Source organism: Heterocephalus glaber, unplaced genomic scaffold (genome assembly GCF_053883595.1).
Source record: "Heterocephalus glaber isolate CG9 unplaced genomic scaffold, H.glaber_assembly_v1.0 deba00001745, whole genome shotgun sequence".
NCBI lineage: Eukaryota > Metazoa > Chordata > Mammalia > Rodentia > Bathyergidae > Heterocephalus > Heterocephalus glaber.
In genome coordinates, this window is record NW_028258451.1 from 768454 (window position 1) to 786777 (window position 18324).

The 18324-nt window shown below is 41.2% G+C and overlaps 1 protein-coding gene across 1 annotated transcript in view; it reads left to right on the forward strand.

Moving 5' to 3' along the window:
• The window catches only part of LOC101703122 (uncharacterized), a 64097-nt gene that overhangs the window by 22869 nt on the left and 22904 nt on the right, over positions 1–18324 (forward strand). The window contains 2 exon segments of the mRNA XM_087200980.1: positions 15044–15464; positions 16021–16185. Coding sequence (XP_087057106.1) covers positions 16171–16185 — 15 coding nt within the window. The 5' untranslated portion in view covers positions 15044–15464; positions 16021–16170.

An 18324-nucleotide genomic window follows, 5' to 3' on the forward strand; every position in this document is an offset into this window, starting at 1 on the left:
CTTCCCTATTTACAAGACTTTATTTCCATTTTTTCCATTTCTCATCATTTTTTCCTTTCCCTTCTTTCCTTTCCCCTGTGCCTCCCACTACCCCTACCCCTTTGGACCTTTTATTCCTATTTTACATTATCAATTATTCATTCTAATAATTGGTACATTTTAGGTATACAATATAATGACATTCATCATTGGAAATTTGCACCTTTACATAGTCTCTCTTGGTTCTTGTTTTTCACCCTTGCCCAGCCCTCCCTTCAACCCCTCCAGCCCTCCCTATTTACAAAAATTTTGTTCCTATTTTTCCATTTTCTCATATTAATCCCATTCCCTTCTATCCTTTCCCCTAGCCCTCCCACTTCCTTCCCCTTTGCCCCTTTTCTTCCTATTTCACATTACCTAGTATACGTTTAGTCCTTATTTACACTTTCAGTTTCTCACACCAGAGAAACTATTTGGTATTTACACATCTGTGTCCTATTGATTTCACTTAAGAGTATTGCCTCAATGTGCATCCACTTAGCTATGAATGTCTCTAATTTCTCATTTTTTATGGCTGAGTACTACTCCATTTTATTAAAAAACCACATTTTCTTTATCCAGTCTCCAGTTGATGGGCATTTGGGCAGTTTCCAAGTTTTAGCTATTACAAACTGGGCTGCTATGAACATGGGTGCACATATATCACTGTGGTATGATTCTTTTAATTCTTTGGGGAAGATCCCCAGCAGTGGAATAGCGGGGTCAAATGGGATTTCCAGTCCTAGTTCTTTGAGGTATCTCCATACTGATTTCCACAGTGGTTGCACCAGTCTACACTCCCACCAGCAGTGGAGCAGGGTTCCTCTTTCCCCACAGCCCCGCCAGCATTGGTTATTGGTTGATTTCTTGATAGCAGCCATTCTTTCTGGAGTGAAGTGGAATCTCAGTGTTGTTTTCATTTGCATCTCTCAAATGACCAGTGACGTTGAACATTTTTTCATGTATTTATTTGCTATTTCTACTTCTTTGTGTGAGAAATGTCTGTTCATTTCAGATGCCCATTTTTGGATTGGGTCTTTAAATTTGGAAGGTCTGATCTTTTTAAGTTCTTTATAGATTCGAGATAGTAGACCTTTGTCTGAGGAAGAGCAGGTGAAGATTTTTTCCCACATTGTGGGTTGTCTCTTCACACTGCTGGTGGTTTCTCTTGCTGTGCAGAAGCTTTTTAATAAGAAGAGATCCCATTTGTTGATTGTTTGTGCTAGTTCACAGACAACTAAGGTTTTGTTCATAAAATCTTTTCCTACACCAATGTCTTCAAGGGTTCTACCTAACCTCTGTTCCAACTGGTTTAGAGTTTCTATTTTAATATTTAGATCTTTAATCCATTTTGATTTTAGTTTAGTGCATGGTGAGAGATACAGGTCTAGTTTTAATCTTTGGCAAGTTGAAGCCCAATTTTTCCAGCACCATTTATTAAAGAGGCTATCTTTCCTCCAGTGAGGGTGTTTGGCTCCTTTATCGAAGATGAGATGGATGAGTGTGTCTGGCGTTGTTTCTGCATCTTCTAATCTGTTCCACTGGTCCTCAAGCCTGTTTCTTTGCCAGTACCATGCTGTTTTTATCACAGTAGCTTTGTAGTATAGTTGCAGGTTGGGGATTGTGATACCCCCTGGCATGTCTCTGTTACCTATCATTGCTTTTGCTATTCTGGGTCTCTTCTTGCTGCAAATGAATTTTTGGATTGTTTTCTCGAGGTCTATGAAGTATGCTGCTGGGATCTCCATTGGAATTGCATTAAATCTATATAGCAGTTTTGGAAGTATGGCCATTTTCACTATATTAATCCTTCCTACCCAGGAGCAGGGGATGTCTGTCCATTTTCTGATATCATCTTCAATCTCTCTTTTCAGAGTGCCATAGTTTTCAGAAAAGAGGTCTTTGATTTCTTTCATTAGGATGATTCCTAGGTATTTCAGTTTTTTGGATGCTATTGTGAAAGGAATTATTTGCCCTATTTCTCTCTCAATGAGTCTGTCATTGGCGTAGAGGAAAGCTATTGATTTTTGTGTGTTGACCTTGTAACCAGCTACTTGACTGAATTTGGTTATTAAGTCTAGAAGACTTTTGGTGGAGTTCTTGCGGTCTTCTATATAGAGTACCATGTCATCTGCAAATAATAACAATTTGACTTCTTCATTTCCTATCTTTATTCGTTTTATTTCTTTCTCTTGTCTAATTGCCGTGGCTAATGTTTCCAGAACTATATTGAACAAGAGTGGTGATAGTGGACATCCTTGTCTTGTTCCTGATTTGAGTGTGAAGGATTTCAGTTTTTGACCATTTAGTATGATATTGGCTGTTGGTTTTTCATAGATGGCTTCTATCAGTGTGAGGTAGAGACCATCTATTCCAATTTTTTGTAGGGTTTTTATCATAAATGCATGTTGGATTTTGTCAAATGCTTTTTCTGCATCTATGGAGATAATCATATGGTTTTTGTCCTTGGCTCTATTGATATAGTGTATTACATTAATTGATTTTCATATATTGAACCATCCCTGCATCCCTCAGATGAATCCCACTTGATCAGGGTGTATGATCTTCTTGATGATCTTCTGCATTCTGTTTGCCAGTATCTTATTAAGGATTTTTGCATCTATGTTCATTAGTGAGATTGGCCTATAGTTCTCTTTTTCAGTTGGGTCTTTCTCTGCTTTGGGGATCAAGGTGATGCTTGCTTCCAGGAATGAATTTGGGAGTATTGCTTCCCTTTCAACTTCATTGAAGAGTTTAAACAGTAGCAGCAGCAGTTCCTCTCTAAATGTCTTGTAGAATTCAGCAGTGAAGCCATCAGGGCCCGGGCTTTTCTTAGGTGATAAGCTTTTAATTACATTTTCAATTTCATTGGTTGATATCAGGTTGTTCAGAATTTTTAGGTCTTCTTCGTTCAACTTTGGTAATTCATATGTATCTAGGAATCTGTCCATTTCTTCTGTGTTGTCCATCTTATTGGCGTATAGGTTCTGGAAGTAGGTATTGATGATCATCTGGATTTCTGCTGGGTCTGTTGTAGTTTCACCCTTTTCATTCCTAATTGCATGGATTTGGGCCTTTTCTTTCCTTTTTCTGACAAGGTTGACTAAAAGTTTATCAATTTTGTTGATTCTTTCAAAGAACCAACTCTTGGCTTCATTGATTTTTTGTATCATTCTCTTAGTCTCCATTGCATTGATTTCTCCTCTGATCCTTGTAATTTCTTCCCTTTATGAGCTTTGGGGTTGTCCTGCTCTTCTTTTTCTAGAAGGTTGAGGTTCAGCATCAGGTTATTTAATTGGGCTCGTTCTGTTTTCCTAATATGTGTATTCACTGCTATGAATTTCCCTCGTAAGACTGCTTTCATTGTGTCCCATAGATTCCGATATGTTGTACTGTCATTGTCATTTAATTGAAGGAACTGTCTGTTTTCTTCTTTAATTTCCTCTGTGACCCATTGGTTATTCAGAAGTGTGTTGTTCAATTTCCACGTGTTTATGAAATTTTTTGAGTTTCTTTGCTATGGATCTCCAATTTCATGGCACTATGGTCTGATAATATACAGGGGATAACTTCAATTCCTTTGCACTTACTTAAACATGTTCTATGTGTGAGTATGTGGTCTATTTTGGAGAATGACCCATGTGCAGCTGAGAAGAATGTGTATTCTGATTTTGTGGGGTGGAAGACTCTGTAAACATCTGTTAAGTTCATTTGTTCAAGAGTTCGATTGAGTTCTAGTATTTCATTACTTAGTTTTAGTCTAGTTGATCTATCTATTTGTGACAGTGGGGTGTTGAGGTCCCCCACTACAATTGTATTAGTGCATATATGGCTTTTCATGTCCGTTAGTATTTGTTTTATATAGTTGGGTGTACTAGTGTTTGGTGCATAGATATTTATGATTGTCATCTCTTCCTCTTGGATTCTTCCCTTTACAAGGATGTAGTGTCCTTCTTCGTCTCTCTTAATCAGTGTTGGTTTGAAATCTACTTGATCTGCCAAGAGGATAGCTACTCCTGCTTTTTTTCGGGTTCCTGTCCCATGCAGTATTGTTTTCCACCCTTTAACTTTCAGTCTATGAGTTTCCTTTTGAATTAAGTGTGTTTCTTGTATGCAGCATATTGTTGGATTTTGCTTCTTGACCCATTCTGCCAGTCTATTTCTTTTGATTGGTGAATTGAGACCATTAACGTTGATGGTTATAACTGAAACGTATTGACTTGTCATTGCCATGATTTTTTCTTTTTGTTGGGTTCTCCCCCTTTACATTTAATTTCTTGTCATGCCAGATGGGTTCATTCTGCTTTGCTTCCTGGGGTTGTGATCCTCAATGTCTGTTCCTAGGCTATTGTGTAAAATTCTTTGGAGTGCTGGTTTGGTATTCACGAAGTTCCTAAGGTGCTCTTTGTCATGAAAGTATCTTATTTCTCCATCCATTTTGAAAGATAGTTTTTCAGGGTACATCAATCTGGGTTGGAGGCTGTTTTCTTTCAGGGCTTGGAATATGTCACTCCAAGCTCTTCTTGCCTTGATGGTTTGTGTTGAGAAGTCTGCTGTGATTCTGATGGGCTTTCCTTTGTATGTGATTTGTTTCTTTTCTCTGACTGCTTGGAGAACTTTGTTCTTCTGTTGTGTTTCTGGAATCTTAACAATTATATGCCTATGTGTAGATTTTTTTTGATCAAGGCTATGTGGAGTCCTATATGCCTCACTTATCTGTATGTCAAGCTCTTTTCCCCTGATTGGGAAGTTTTCTGCCATTATTTCTGTGAAGAGATTTTTTTATGTCATCTGCACTCTCTCCTGTTTCTTCATTGAGCCCAATCAGTCTTATGTTATTCTTTTTTGCATCATCTAGCAGCTGCTGGATTGATTTCTCATGTTCCCTTATAATTCTGAAGCAATTTTTCTTTTCCTGGTCACCAATTGCAATGTTATCTTCTGTATCTGAAATTCTGTCCTCACATTGGCTCATTCTGCTGTGTAGACTTTCAGTGGAGTTTTTCATGTCCTGGAAATCTATTTGCATCTGTTTTATGGATTCCATTTGTTTCTTATGTTGGGATTCCATCATGTTCCTCAGCTTCTCTCTAGATTTATTAATCATGTCTTGCACTAAGGGCACAATTTCTCCTGTTATCTTAGAAATTATTTCTGATTTCATTTTTTTCCAGATCCTCTTTTGTTGCCAGTTCAGTGGGTCCAGGTGGTTGAGTATCAGAGTGTTCCATCTCATTTCCCTTTGGGGTTGCTGTAGGTGATCTGGAAGTCTGGTTTTGAGACTTATTTATGTGTTTTCTCATTTTGACTGGGGCGGGGGCTGTTAGCGCCTGCACGGATTACCTCCTCTGAGCTGGGTGAGGTGGGACAGGGGCTGGGAGGAGCGGTAGGGATGGTGACCCAAAAGCCCTTTCCTGTGGGCTGGGAGCAGCCAGAGGGATGGTGGCCAGGAAACCCCTTCCTCTGGACCAGGAGCAGTGGGATGGTGGCTCAGAAGCCCCTCCCTCTGGGCATGGAGCAGTGGGAGGGATGGTGGCCTGGAAGCCCCTTCCTCTGGGCCAGGAGCAGTGGGACAGAAGGTGGCCCAAAAGCCCTTTCCTGTGGGCTGGGAGCAGCAGGAGGGATGGTGACTGGGAAGCCCCTTCCTCTGGACCAGGAGCAGTGGGACGACAGCTCAGAAGCCCCTACCTCTGGGCCGGGAACAGTGGGACTCAGTACCTTGGTCTGGTGGTCTGGTGTCCTCTGCGCCTTGGTAATGTGGAATCAGGTGGCTCCCTGTCTGCAGTGGGGTGATTCAGTGTCTTCCACGTGACTCAGGACCTCAGTAGGGCATGCACAGACCTGCCTGTCTGCAGCGGGCTGATTTGGCATGTGTTCCGCGTGACTGGGGACCTCGGCAGGGTGTGGGCAGACCTGCCTGTGTGCAGTGGGGTGATTTGGGGTCTTCCGCGTGACTCAGGACCCCAAAATATGATTCTTAAAAGATGTGTCCTCAGGATTCACCAAAAATTTCCTACTTTAAAGAACTCACAAATGTATTGCTGTGGTAAATTACATAATCAAATCTCACGGTGTACTCCATAGAGTTTATATGAAGGATAAATGAGTCTCCATCCAAGGTGAAACTTGTGTCTTGCATACTGCAGAATACTGTAATTACAAGTTATACTATGTTAGTATTCATGATAAATGTCAAAGATGCAAGGACATTTGCAAATGGCCAAATACATTTAGCTTATAAAACGCTATTTCAGATTTCTTTGGAAAAAGGATATTTTAATTTTAACCAGAACTCTGAATGTGTTGATATGCTTTTCTTACTGAGGTTTCATGGTAGTGTCTAAAAAGGCATCAGTAAAATGAAAAGCCTTACCACATGAAGTGAGAACATACCTGTCCATCTTCCCTTAGAACAAAGACACTTTTTCCAAATTGAATATTGTTGCATAATTTCACCTGAAGACATAGTGCATACCTATAACCTCAGCTGCTTGGTAGAATGAAAGAGGAGGAGCACAGCTGGTGCCAGCTAGGCAACTAGTGAGACCCTATGAAACTAAAAAGAATGGGATATACTTCAGTGGTAAAGCATTTTTGTTGAATGTGCTCTGTGTTTAAGCCATATGTATGTATGTATGTATGTATGTATGTATGTATGTATGTAAGGGGCTGAGAGTGATTTATGATGTCAGTCATCTGCTCTTCCAATTTTTTGCCAGAAATATGTAAAAGAAACATCTGCTTCCAAATTGAGGGTACAAAACATGGCTCAGACAGCTGCCACTTTGGAATAACTGAGTTTATGAGGGGTTACTTACAGAGCAGAAGGCAACTTGTGTGCTGCAGCATTCCTGAACTTTCTATTCTAATACCCTTTGCAAAGCTACTGAATTTATAAGACTGGCGATCAGCAACAAAGCAAGAGAGAAAGACTAGATAATAGGGCATTTGGGATTAGTTATATGTATTCCATTCCCATGCCATCCTTCTGAGGAACTTTGCTAGTCTCAACAAGCACTGTCAAGACACCATGAGGACCTTGGTATGCTATGGTCTGGCACACAGCCTCAGCACCTGATCAGGGGCCTCTGGACAGCTAAACAGTGACACAAGGTAGAGTATGCATCACTGCCATTTACCCCTTGGGGTAATTCTCTGTGTTACAAAGGGTGTCCTCTGATTATGCATCTACCCCTACTATAAGGGTTGTTTTTTACCTGTGAATGTCAAGATCCAGATTCTCCAATGGCAGGTCTGTTAAATGAGGATCAAATTGATTCAGAACAAAGTTATGATTTTAGCACAGTCTTGTAACAGCCATCAGCAGTTACTCATACCTAAGAACCTTTCCCTTGAAACCTACCTTTTTTACCTTTTGGTAGGATTGACACAAGTGACTCCATCTTATTCTTACAACTCCTGTGCTTTCCCTATATTCCCCATTGTCCTTATGAATCTGAAAAGCATCACTGATTAACTGGGGGTTTTTTTAGTTCTTTTATTGGTACATTTTAGGTATACAATTCATTTACATTTGTCATTGGGTGTTTGTACCTGTACATGATATATCTTGGTTCTTATTTTTTTCCTCATTACCTGTGCGCCCTTCACCCCCTCTGCCCTTCCCTATTTACATAGATTTCATTTCCATTTTTTTTTCTTTTCTGTCCCTCATTAGAATGCTGTTCCAGTTGTTGATCTTATCTGGTCTTACCTTGGAGAGGAAGGTGGATTATGAGAGAATGTGTCAAAGCCCTTTTAGCCACATTTGAGCAACAAAAGATAAAAAGGATTAACTCATAGGTTCAACAAAACCAAGAAGACCAAAAAACAGAACAACCAAATTTCCTTTCATAAAGCTTTTCTTCCACACACTGTTTTGTATTTAGTGTGATGGTTTTGTCCTCATTTTTGTATTTTAAATCTGGTAGGGCAAATCTTACCATACAAAAATCCTTCCTTGTCAAAAATATATCCTCACACTCAACATTTCTACATCTTTTTATGTCCTACTTAATCCCTGTTAACACAAGTCCTGTGGTGACATGCATTTCATAAAACTGTTAAAACAACACTGAGGTTCCATCTCATTCCAGAAAGAATGGCTGCTATCAAGAAATAAACCAATAACAAATGCTGGAGGGGCTGTGGGGAAAAAGCAACCCTTCTCCACTACTGGTGTGACAAGAAAAAAAAGTGAAACTAGAAGAAAATAATTGAAACAAAGCTTTTATACATAGGGGAAGGGGACTGGGATAAAATTTATAAAAAATAATTTGAGTTCTTCATTTCCCATAGATATCTCTGACATTTCTTTCTCTTGCCCAATTTCTTCGGGTCATATTTTAAGTACTTTATTGAACAGAAGTGGAGATAGTGGATGTCCTTGTCTTCTTCCTATTTTAGAGGGAAACTTCAGCTTTTCCCCATTTAATATGATGTCAGTGGTAGGTTCAGTATAAGTGGCTCTTAGCAGATTGAAATAAGGTCCTTCTATACCCATCTTATTCCATGTTTTTATCATGAGTGGATGTTGGATTTGTCAAAGATTTTCTGTTTATTGAGATGATTCTGTGATTTTTTTCCTTGTTTCTGTTTATGTGCTGTATGTATCATATTTATTGATTAGCATATGTTGAACCATTCCTGTATCCCAGGGATAAATCCTACCTTGTCATGATATGTAATATTTTTTATTCTTGCCATCTACTTGCAAATATCTTGTTCAGGATTTCTGCATCTGTGTTCACTAAAGAGATTGGTTTATAGTTCTCTTTTTTAATTGGGCCCCCTGTCTGCTTTTGCAATCCAGGAAATGTTAACTTCCAAGAATGACTGTGGGAGTGCATCTTCCTTTTCAATTTCATTAGAGTTTGGAGACTCTTGGCATTAGCTCTTCCCTGAAGTTCTCATAGAATTCAGTGGTGAATTCATCATGTCTTGGACTTTTCTTACTAGGTAGGTATTTTATGACTGGTTCAGTTTTATTGCCTGTTATTGGATTAGTCAGGATTTTAATATCTTGTTTCTGTTTTAGTACTTCATATGTATCAGAATGTATCCATTTCAGACTTTTAAAGTAGTTACTAATTTGGATTTCAGCAGTAAATGTGATTTCAACTTTGTCATTTCTAATTGCATTGACTGGGGTCTTTCTTTTGATTTCCAATAATTAAGTTTTTATCTATTCCTTCAAACAACTAGCACTTAGATTTATTCTTTTTATTGTCTTTTAGTCTCAATTTCATTAATTTCTGCTCTGATCTTTATAATTTCTTTCCTTGTACTAGCTTTAGTTTTCAAGTGTTCTTATTTTTCTAGAACATTTAAGGGTAATGGTCAAAACCAATCTTTCAACTGTTACAAATTTGACCTACACTATTTCTCTGAAAAGATTTTTCAGCCAACTGAGGAGTTAGAGGGACATGGTCCAAGGTAGACCACCATGACTTCTGAAATATCTCTGTGTCTAGGTTTCCCAAAACAATCTTATGTTCAATGATGCATTAGAAGACTATGGAACACACAAAATCTGTTATGCTCACTGTTATAGATGCCGGTAGTAATTTATTTTTTAATGCCATCAGTAAATTCCAGAGACATTTCCATTTGCTTTTTTCTGTTCACTATTATTGCTTCATCCAGGTTAGTATCACTTCCATACTCACTTCTATCTGGCACCATTTGAATCCAGGCTTTTGTCCACCTGACCACCTGCACTTGTCAGGCACTGCAGTGGACACGACGCTCCTCACTTTCCGTCAACTCCACGTCTTCCTTCCCAGGTAATATGTATTTAATTCCAGTGACTTCAACATAGGGCTCCTTGTTCACAAATCTCAGACCTTTTTCATTAGATGGCATCAGCCACTGTGTCCCCATTCATACCTCCCATGTCTACCCTTTTTTTCTAGGTCCTTTATGGAACCTCCCTATCTTTCCCAACTCACTGCTTTACCTGCATGTGTTATGTCTCTGTCTTCCTACTATCTTCTTATTCCACACCCACACATAAGGCCAGAATACAAGGCTTGTATTCACCTTCCAACCTGCAGTGTCTGTCCGTCAACACTACAGACCTACTGCCAGGGCATACTTAATTCACCAATAGACTGTAATCTATTTGCATTTTTTTTTAATTCTCTTTTGACCCAGTTTTGAGACCCTTGTAGAGGGTTGTCAGTTTCCCTTGTTTAGCATCTGATTATGTCTGCATTCAAAGCACCTCCCTAACTGAGCTCTTACATATTTGGCCACTTAGGGACCCCCTCCAGATTGCCAAATGGACAATACCAGACAAGGACAACCCCATGTTTCAGAGGCATTAAATTATTATTCAGAGTAATCAATTCACAGAGTTCCCAGGAATCCCAGTGATTGTCACACTACGTGTCCTCCATGTGCTACTCCCAGCCTGCTGTCACACTTTCTAGGAATAACCCTGATGTGCTTCTACTCAGAATCTTACTCCTTTACAGCTAATAATAACTAATAAAAATTTCTGCACTTCTATTGTCAGTGTTGTCATTCCATCAAAAAGAAAAAAAATTATATAACTTAGAAATCACCTCACCTGTGTTCTTTAATCCTTTGTCCACAATAACTCTGTTAGGCATTTTTTGTTTGGTTGGTTGTTTTTTGGTACCGGGGATCAAACTTGGGGCCTTGTGCTTGCGTGGCAGGTGCCGGAACCACTGAGCTAAATCCCCAGCCTCTCTGTTAGGTATTTTAACCCTCTGCCTTCTATCTACTTTGATCCATTGTGGCTTTCTCCCTATTCTGTCCTGTGTTCCTATGATTGTTGCAACCCTTATCCTCACAGACCCGCAAGTCATATTGCCACAATTTCATAGCATCCTTTGCCTCTTCATTCTCATTAATCTGCTCCGTCCACTTTGGTTACACCATATGTGCAGTTTACATTTAACACATGTGAAGTATACATTTGACTTGAAAATATAGTGTGTAAAAATTATCTAAACTTAAGTGGTGAGTCTGGGATGAAAATGAGTAATTTAATAAATATGAAGATGAATTAATGAATCTACTGAATGCAACTACTGTAGCTCTAAATCTCTGCTACCACACACTGGCACTTCAAATTTTAGGAATACACGCATGACAGTATTGTCAGGTGTGGGCCAGGGATTTAGCTCAGTTGTTCCACCACCTGCCTCACAAGTACAAGGTCCCAAGTTCGATCCCCAGTACAAAAAAAAAAAATTCTCAGATGTGTCCTGTGAAGGCCATAGAAAATGTAGATGCACAAACATGCTCCCTTTTCTGTAAGAGAGATTTAGGGAGACACTAGCAGTATTAAAAAATAGCTTTACCCAAACTGAGGCCCAGCTTTTGCTGTTAGACACTGGGAGGTAAAGCCAGCCCTTTGAAATATCAAGTCTGAAGGAAGAGGTCTTTGTTTCACTGGGGCTATGGACACCAGACGGTGTAACAGTGTGATGTATGAGGGAGACCTGGGGCCATGCAGAGGCAGTCCAACTTATGGAGGAATGAGAGAAGAAAAGCTAGCCACATAGATTGTGTATGATAGAGCTTGAGAAGAAGCTCTGGGCACCAGCCTTAGGTGATCTGGTTAAAAATCTGCAAGAGTACTGTTTCACATGGTGCTGGAAAATGGTGCCTCTTTGACAGCATGTGAGCATAACTGGAAGCTCAATGTGGGCACTTGTCCTGGACTCCACCCGGTCTGCTGCTTCCCTCTGTGGATATAACCTCTCCTTCCATGTAATAAAATGTAACCATGAGTAAAACAGCTCTCTGTGAGTTCTATGAGGTCTTCAAGTGAATTATTGACCCTAAGGGTGATTTGGGAGGTTTAGACTTGCAGATGAGTTAGAAGTCATGGTAGTTAAGTGAACTGTTACCTGCTGAATTCCAAGTTGGCCTGAAAATCTTCACAGGGGAATGGATAGTACACCCGGGTTAAATTTGCAAGAGTCAAAGCACTGATTTTTTTAAAAAAATCTCTAGATTCTGTACTTATTCACTGAAAAATTGCATGATCGGGGTCCTCCTTCTTTGTCTCAGCATAACACTATGTAGATAATTTTGGTGAGCATTCAATGCTTTTTGACAGAGCAGCTGCATTGCTTTAAGAATTTTTGAGCCAGGGATGATGGCATGTGCCTGTAATCCCAGGATTCAGGAGATTGAGACAGGAGGTTGAGACAGGAGGATCGCCCCAATTTCAAGGCCAATCTGGACTGAGATCTTTTCTCAAAAAAATTTTTTTAAATGATATGGCAGTTGAATATTCTCATGCTGGTGCTTTGATTTGTGAGGCACTGATATAGATATATAGATAAATAGAGGTTTTTTCTGACAAGGTTTCCTATCGGTGCTTGAGTCTGTTTTGTCAAGTAATTTTTCCTGGAATATTTCCATTTCATCATTTCAAACTTTCCATTCAATTCTATGAATGAGGCCAATGATTTCAAATATAAATGATGACATCATAGTCTTCCTTTTTCTTCATTGGACATTCTTCTCAGATACTTTCTCTTTTTTGGTGAATATTTAAGATGGTGCCACTTACTGATCTGATTATTACAAAGTAGCATATATGAGGGTAGAAGAATTCAGGGAAGTCTGGAATGGAGTTACACGAACCTCTCTGATAGTCTCTAATAGGTCAGACTTCAATATCTCCTACACTTTCCTTTGGGACCATGTCAACCTTTAAGGATCATGAAAAAGTGAGAAACTCTCCCATTTGATCCCTTCTACCTCCATCCCTTCACACATTAGTGGTTTGTGTTTGCCCTGTTCCTCTAGAACGTTTAGCCTTAAGTTTATAATCATGATTTTACCAGTGTGTGATATCAAAGTTGGGGAGGTTATAACCAGTATGTTTTCAAATTCTCTATCTCATTCCCTTCTGATTCTTCAGTATCCATAATTGGTAGTCCCCGTGAAAGTGCCACCACTTGATAGGGTATGTTCACTTTTCTCCATCTTTTCTCTTTCTGTTTCTCTGACTCAATAATATCAATTGTCAAATGTCAATTTGCTGCTTTGTCTTCTAGCTCATCAAATCCTATTCTACTGGCTCTGGAGTTACTAGCTTCCTAAGACTGCAGCAGAAGGGAAGCTGTCATAGCTACTTTCTCTCTACTGGGACAAAATACGGGACTCCAGTAACCTTAAGGAGGAGAGGTTTATTTCCACTCACGTTTCGGTCCATGGTTTGCTGGCTCCAAAGAAATAGCAGGGCAGAGGGGCTTCGTGGAGGGGAAGCAGAGAGAGAAGGGGTAGCTCGGAGGGAAGGTTAGATAGGGTTAGAGAGGCAAGGTCTAGTGATCCTCCTCTTCCGACCAGGCCCCACCTGGCCCCACCTCCTAACAACACGTTTAGCTACAGCAGCCCCCTGACCCAAACTCCTTTCAAAAGCCACGTCTGTGAGCACATGAGGCTCTGGCGAGGGGCACTTAGACAAAAGCCTGAAGACAAGGTTCTCACTAACCTTGCTTGAATTCTGATCCGCTCAGCCCAGTAAGTCCCCTCCCTGTTTGGCCACTGCTCTCCAGGTCACCTAGTCCCTCTTCTATCCCAGCACTCGGTGTCTCTGATTTCCGTGTCTCCAATTCCACCTCCCAGTGTCTCTTAGTCCATCCGCCCTACCTGTCCAAAATGTTTTACCATCGTTCTCCACACGTCAGTCTCTGCCTCCCTCGCCCTGCACGTTCCCAGATGTGGAATATAAACTCCTCACTTTCGCGAAAAGCGCTTCCATGGGTCCAGGACTTTCTGCAAACCCGCGGGACCACAGCGGGAACACCAGTGCGCACGCGCAGAGATCTGCTATAGGCCCTCCCACTTAGGCCCGCCCACCTCCCGCGTTTCCAGGCTCAGGCTCGGCTTCTCCGCGGGCCGCTCAGGAGCCTGCAGACCCGGAAGTGCATCCGGGAGTGGACGGCACAGGGCCACGTGAGTTTCCCTCTATCCGGATTCTCTGCGCTCCTTGGTCCCCAGCGCCTTCCTGTCCGGATCTGGGTACCTAGGAAGATTTTAGTCCCCGGACCGCCACCCTAGTAAATTGCCGCAGCCCAGGCAGGACAGGCAGAACCCGCCGCGCCTTCTCCCTCACCCTGCTGTCCTCTAGGCCGCCGGGCGCCATCCTTACTGCGAGGGGGACCTGGCCTCGCCCCCCCCCCGCGCCTCCCCTTGCAGTCTCCCCTCCGTGGGAGTGGAGGTCACCTGGCCTGTCCTGTGACTTCAGGGTTCTTGCTTCCCAAATTCTTCCCCAGGGGCAGATAGGCTCCTCTGGAGGCGAGTTCTCGTTCCATCCCCACCCTTTGAGCTATGGACAAAGAGGTCGGGAGAAATAGACCCATAAACAGATGGCAAGTAGAGGATGGGTGAGGGACTCCAAAGAGATCTTAAGAGTGAAAGAAGAAAAGAAAGTAGCAGGGGAGGAAAATCAAATAGAGAAAGATAGAGTGTTGATTGCCAGAGAGATGCAGACAGCGAAGTAGGGAGAGGAGCAAGAAAAGGGAGGGGCTTAGAGCTGGAGGATAAGAGAGGTGATTCACAGCCATAGCAGACAGGAAGGTGGCGTCCTCTGCCGGTGTCTCCTGAACACTGTGTTGTCTGAATGTGACAGTGCCCCACACTTTATCCTTGAACCTCTTCATGACAATACCCCTTTATCACCTCCTCCATAGCTTTGACACCATACATGTGTCTCATTACCCTGCAGACCTCTCCCAGAAACCCTAGAATCCTGTGTGCTTGTATCACCTTAGTTCTGCGGGGATAGCAAAGAGATAACTCTACCTTCATAGTCCTCAAATGACTTCCTAAGCTCTGCAAATGCTTCTTTGTAGTCCTCTATATCTCAGGTAGGGGTGACCCTGTACTTCCTGGAGCTTACCTGAACACTTCTGCATGTATTTTAAGTGTAAGATTCATTGTAATGTTTGTATTTTGATTTAAAATGGAAGAAAAAAATCACACCTTTATATTAGATGATTGACAAGTGCATCATTTCCAAAATTTGTTTCAGATGTGGGAGAGAAGTATTAGAAGATCTCAGCCACACCTGCTCTGCTTCCAGAAGTCCCTCCCTGCCTTCCTCTCCTGCAGTATCCTCCTCCCTGCTCACTCTGCCCTGGACACACAGGCCTCTTGCCTTTCCCTGGGGATGCTGTAGCTCCTTCCTTAGGACATTCCTTTGGTTCTGTCTAAGCTTAGAACTCACTGGGGCATCAGCTGCAGGTGGCAGACACCTTCCTTCCCAGGTCTTTGCTCTGGTATTATCATCTCCATGGAGATTTCTGTGGCCTCTCCACCTTCCCCTGACACCCTAACCACATACTCACTCCCTGGTCCATGCTGCCTGCTCTGCATGTTTCTTTCTGATCCTTCCCAGTCTGCTGTCTGGATCCTGGGGACAACAAGGCTCCAAAGGGAGAGCTGAGCCAGAGGTAGGATGTGGGCTGCTCTTGCCCTCTTGGGTGGTGCTTAATCCTGGCTTCCCATTGGAGAGTTGAGGTGTTTTGCTAATAAGTGTGCTGTGGCACCTACCAGAATCCCTTTCCCATGATCAGCCTGGGACCCAGCCTGATAGACATTAAAGTTGATTCTATTCTGTGTGCAACACTGGGCACTCCAGCATTAATGAGAGCTGTGATCCATGGAGGAACGAGGGCATGTGCTGTGCATGGGTTTGGTCAGCGCTGGGACTATGTCCTGAAGGAGAACTCAGTACAGCCCAGTTCCCCACTGCTCCTGGGTGTTTAGGCTTCACCAGGAGGCAAGCAAGCTCTGAAGTGTCAAGGAAGTCTCTGGTTGGGCCTCCTGTAGGAGTTGCATATTACTGCATCTCTACACTCAGTGCAGTGGGCAGCAGAGGACTCATCTTTCCACATGGTGAGGTTATCATCCCTGTGGGTGGCTGTGTTACAGGAAGGGATGTGTTCATTCTGAACATTAAACAGCATATTTTTGACATTCAGGATTAACTTTTTTTTTTTGAGACAGTATCCCACTGTGTAGGCTGGCCTGGTATTTGTGGTGATCCTCCTGCCCCTGCCTCCTGAATGCTGGGAATTCAACCGTGCTAGGATTAACCTTTAAAAACTTAAGGAAGAAGCCTAGAAGAGGAGGAAGAGGAACAAAAAGGAGTCGAGAATGGCTGTTATTCAGGTAAAGTGCTGATCTCATTTGCTTGTTCTATGTCTTTCTCCTTTGTAAAGTGCTGGATACAGGACTGCTAACCTCCTGTAATCCTGCAGCCTGCTGTGTTTGCTGACACTCACCTGTGGTGCCCTCATCCTCGCTCAGCTCCACTATGACTCCATCTCACTAGGACCAGTGACATGGATTATGTGAGGAGGCTCCATTGGTCATGGTTCTGGGAAGTACCAATCTTTTCAAAACGTTAATGTTTTACTGATTAATCTGTAGCTGTGTCAATTATCTCTACTCTGATAATAATTTTTTTCTTCCTGTTGCTTATGGCATTTTTGAATTTTTTTTTTCACTGAAGTGTAAGTTTATTGGTTTGAGTTTGTCCTTCTGGATGTGAAGTTTACTATCTTAGACATCTTACTATTGCTTTTCCTACATTCCTTAAGTTTTGTCATATTTGTTTTCATTTTTCTTTTGCTACAGATGTTTTCAGAAATTTTTTCTTACTTTTACCAGTAGGTTGAGAGTAAGTTTAATTTTCAGATATTTGTGGAGTTTTGTACCTGCTCAGCTGTGGATTTCTGCATTCATTCCATTGTGCATAAGAAAATTAAAATGACTTCAATTTTTTAAAACTTTATTAAACATTTGTTTTAACCTAACCTATGATATATAAAGTAGATGTTCCTGTGGGGTTTAGAGGTAATAATTTCTGCTGTTGTTGGATAGAATATTCTGTATAGGTCTGCGAGATGCATGTGCTGTGTAGAATTGTTGAAGCCCTCTGTTTATTTCTAGAACTTCTGTCTGGTTGTTCTGTCCATAAGTTACATGGAGAGTGAATTGTCCCCCCATTATTGTCTGCTGTCTAATTCTGTCAGTGTTTGCTTCATACATTGTGGAGATTAATGTTGGGTACATGCTTATAATTATATCTCCTGGAGAACTGCCCTTTTAGTAGTTCTGCAAAATCTTTTTCTCTTGAGACAGTTTTTATTTTAAAGGCAATGTGTTAAAATATTAAGAGTAGCTACCCCTTCTCTTTGGGTTCCTATTTGCATTTCTTTCCACCTTTACACTTTTACCCTCTGTGAGTCCTTTGAACAATAGTGAATCTTTGTTTACAGCATGTAGTTCAATCTTGGTTTCCTTTTTTTTTAATCTCTCTTTAGTCATTGTATGTCTGTTAATATAGACATTTAATTCATTCAAACTGAACAAAATTATTCTTACTGAAGGGCTTACATACCTTTGTCTGGAGTTTTATGCATTTTTATGCTTTTCTTTTTCTCTTCTTTTTTTCAACTTCATGATTTCTCTTAGAAATTCTTGGGCTGGGCAAGCTGCTACACATGTGTAATCCCAGCTGCTCCAGAGGCCAAGGCAAAAGGATCTCAAGTTTGTGGCCAGCCTGGGCAAATCAGCATGAACCTATTTGAAAAGAAAAAAGAAAGCAATAAATTCTTGTCAGGCAGGTTTCATGGTAATGAACTCCCTTAATTTTTATCTGATTAGGCTCACTTTCTTCATTTGTGAAGAACAGTTTTGTCTGGTGTAGTTGTTAACTGGCAGTGTTTTCCATCAGTGCTGTGAATGAATCCTTACATGTAGCTGGCAGAATTTCTGCTGAGATTTGACACTCCTAGGACCATGCTGCCATCTGGGAAGTCACATTTCTCTTGTCAAGATTCTTTTTTGTCTCTGATTTTCCATGCTTCCGTTATTATGTGTTTTGGTGTAAATCTCTTAGAGGTCCCATTTTACCCAGCTATCCCCCTGCTGGGTATTTTTCCAAAAGAATTAAAAGAATCTTACCATAGTGATATATGTGCACCCATGTTTATAGCGGCACAGTTTGTAATAGCGAAAGCTTGGAAACAGCCCAAGTGCCCATCAACTGGAGACTGGACAAAGATGTGGTTTTTTTATAAAATGGAATACTACTCAGCCATAAAGAACCAGAAACTAGAGACATTTATAGCTAAATGGATGCATATCGAGCCCATCCTCTTAACTGAAATAAATAGGACACACGTGTGTAAATACTGAATAGTTTCTCTAGTATGAGAAACTGAAAATGTAATTAAGGACACACATGGATGAAATGGCCTAATGACTTATTTCTCGGATTGTGTTTCCATCGTGTGTCATATG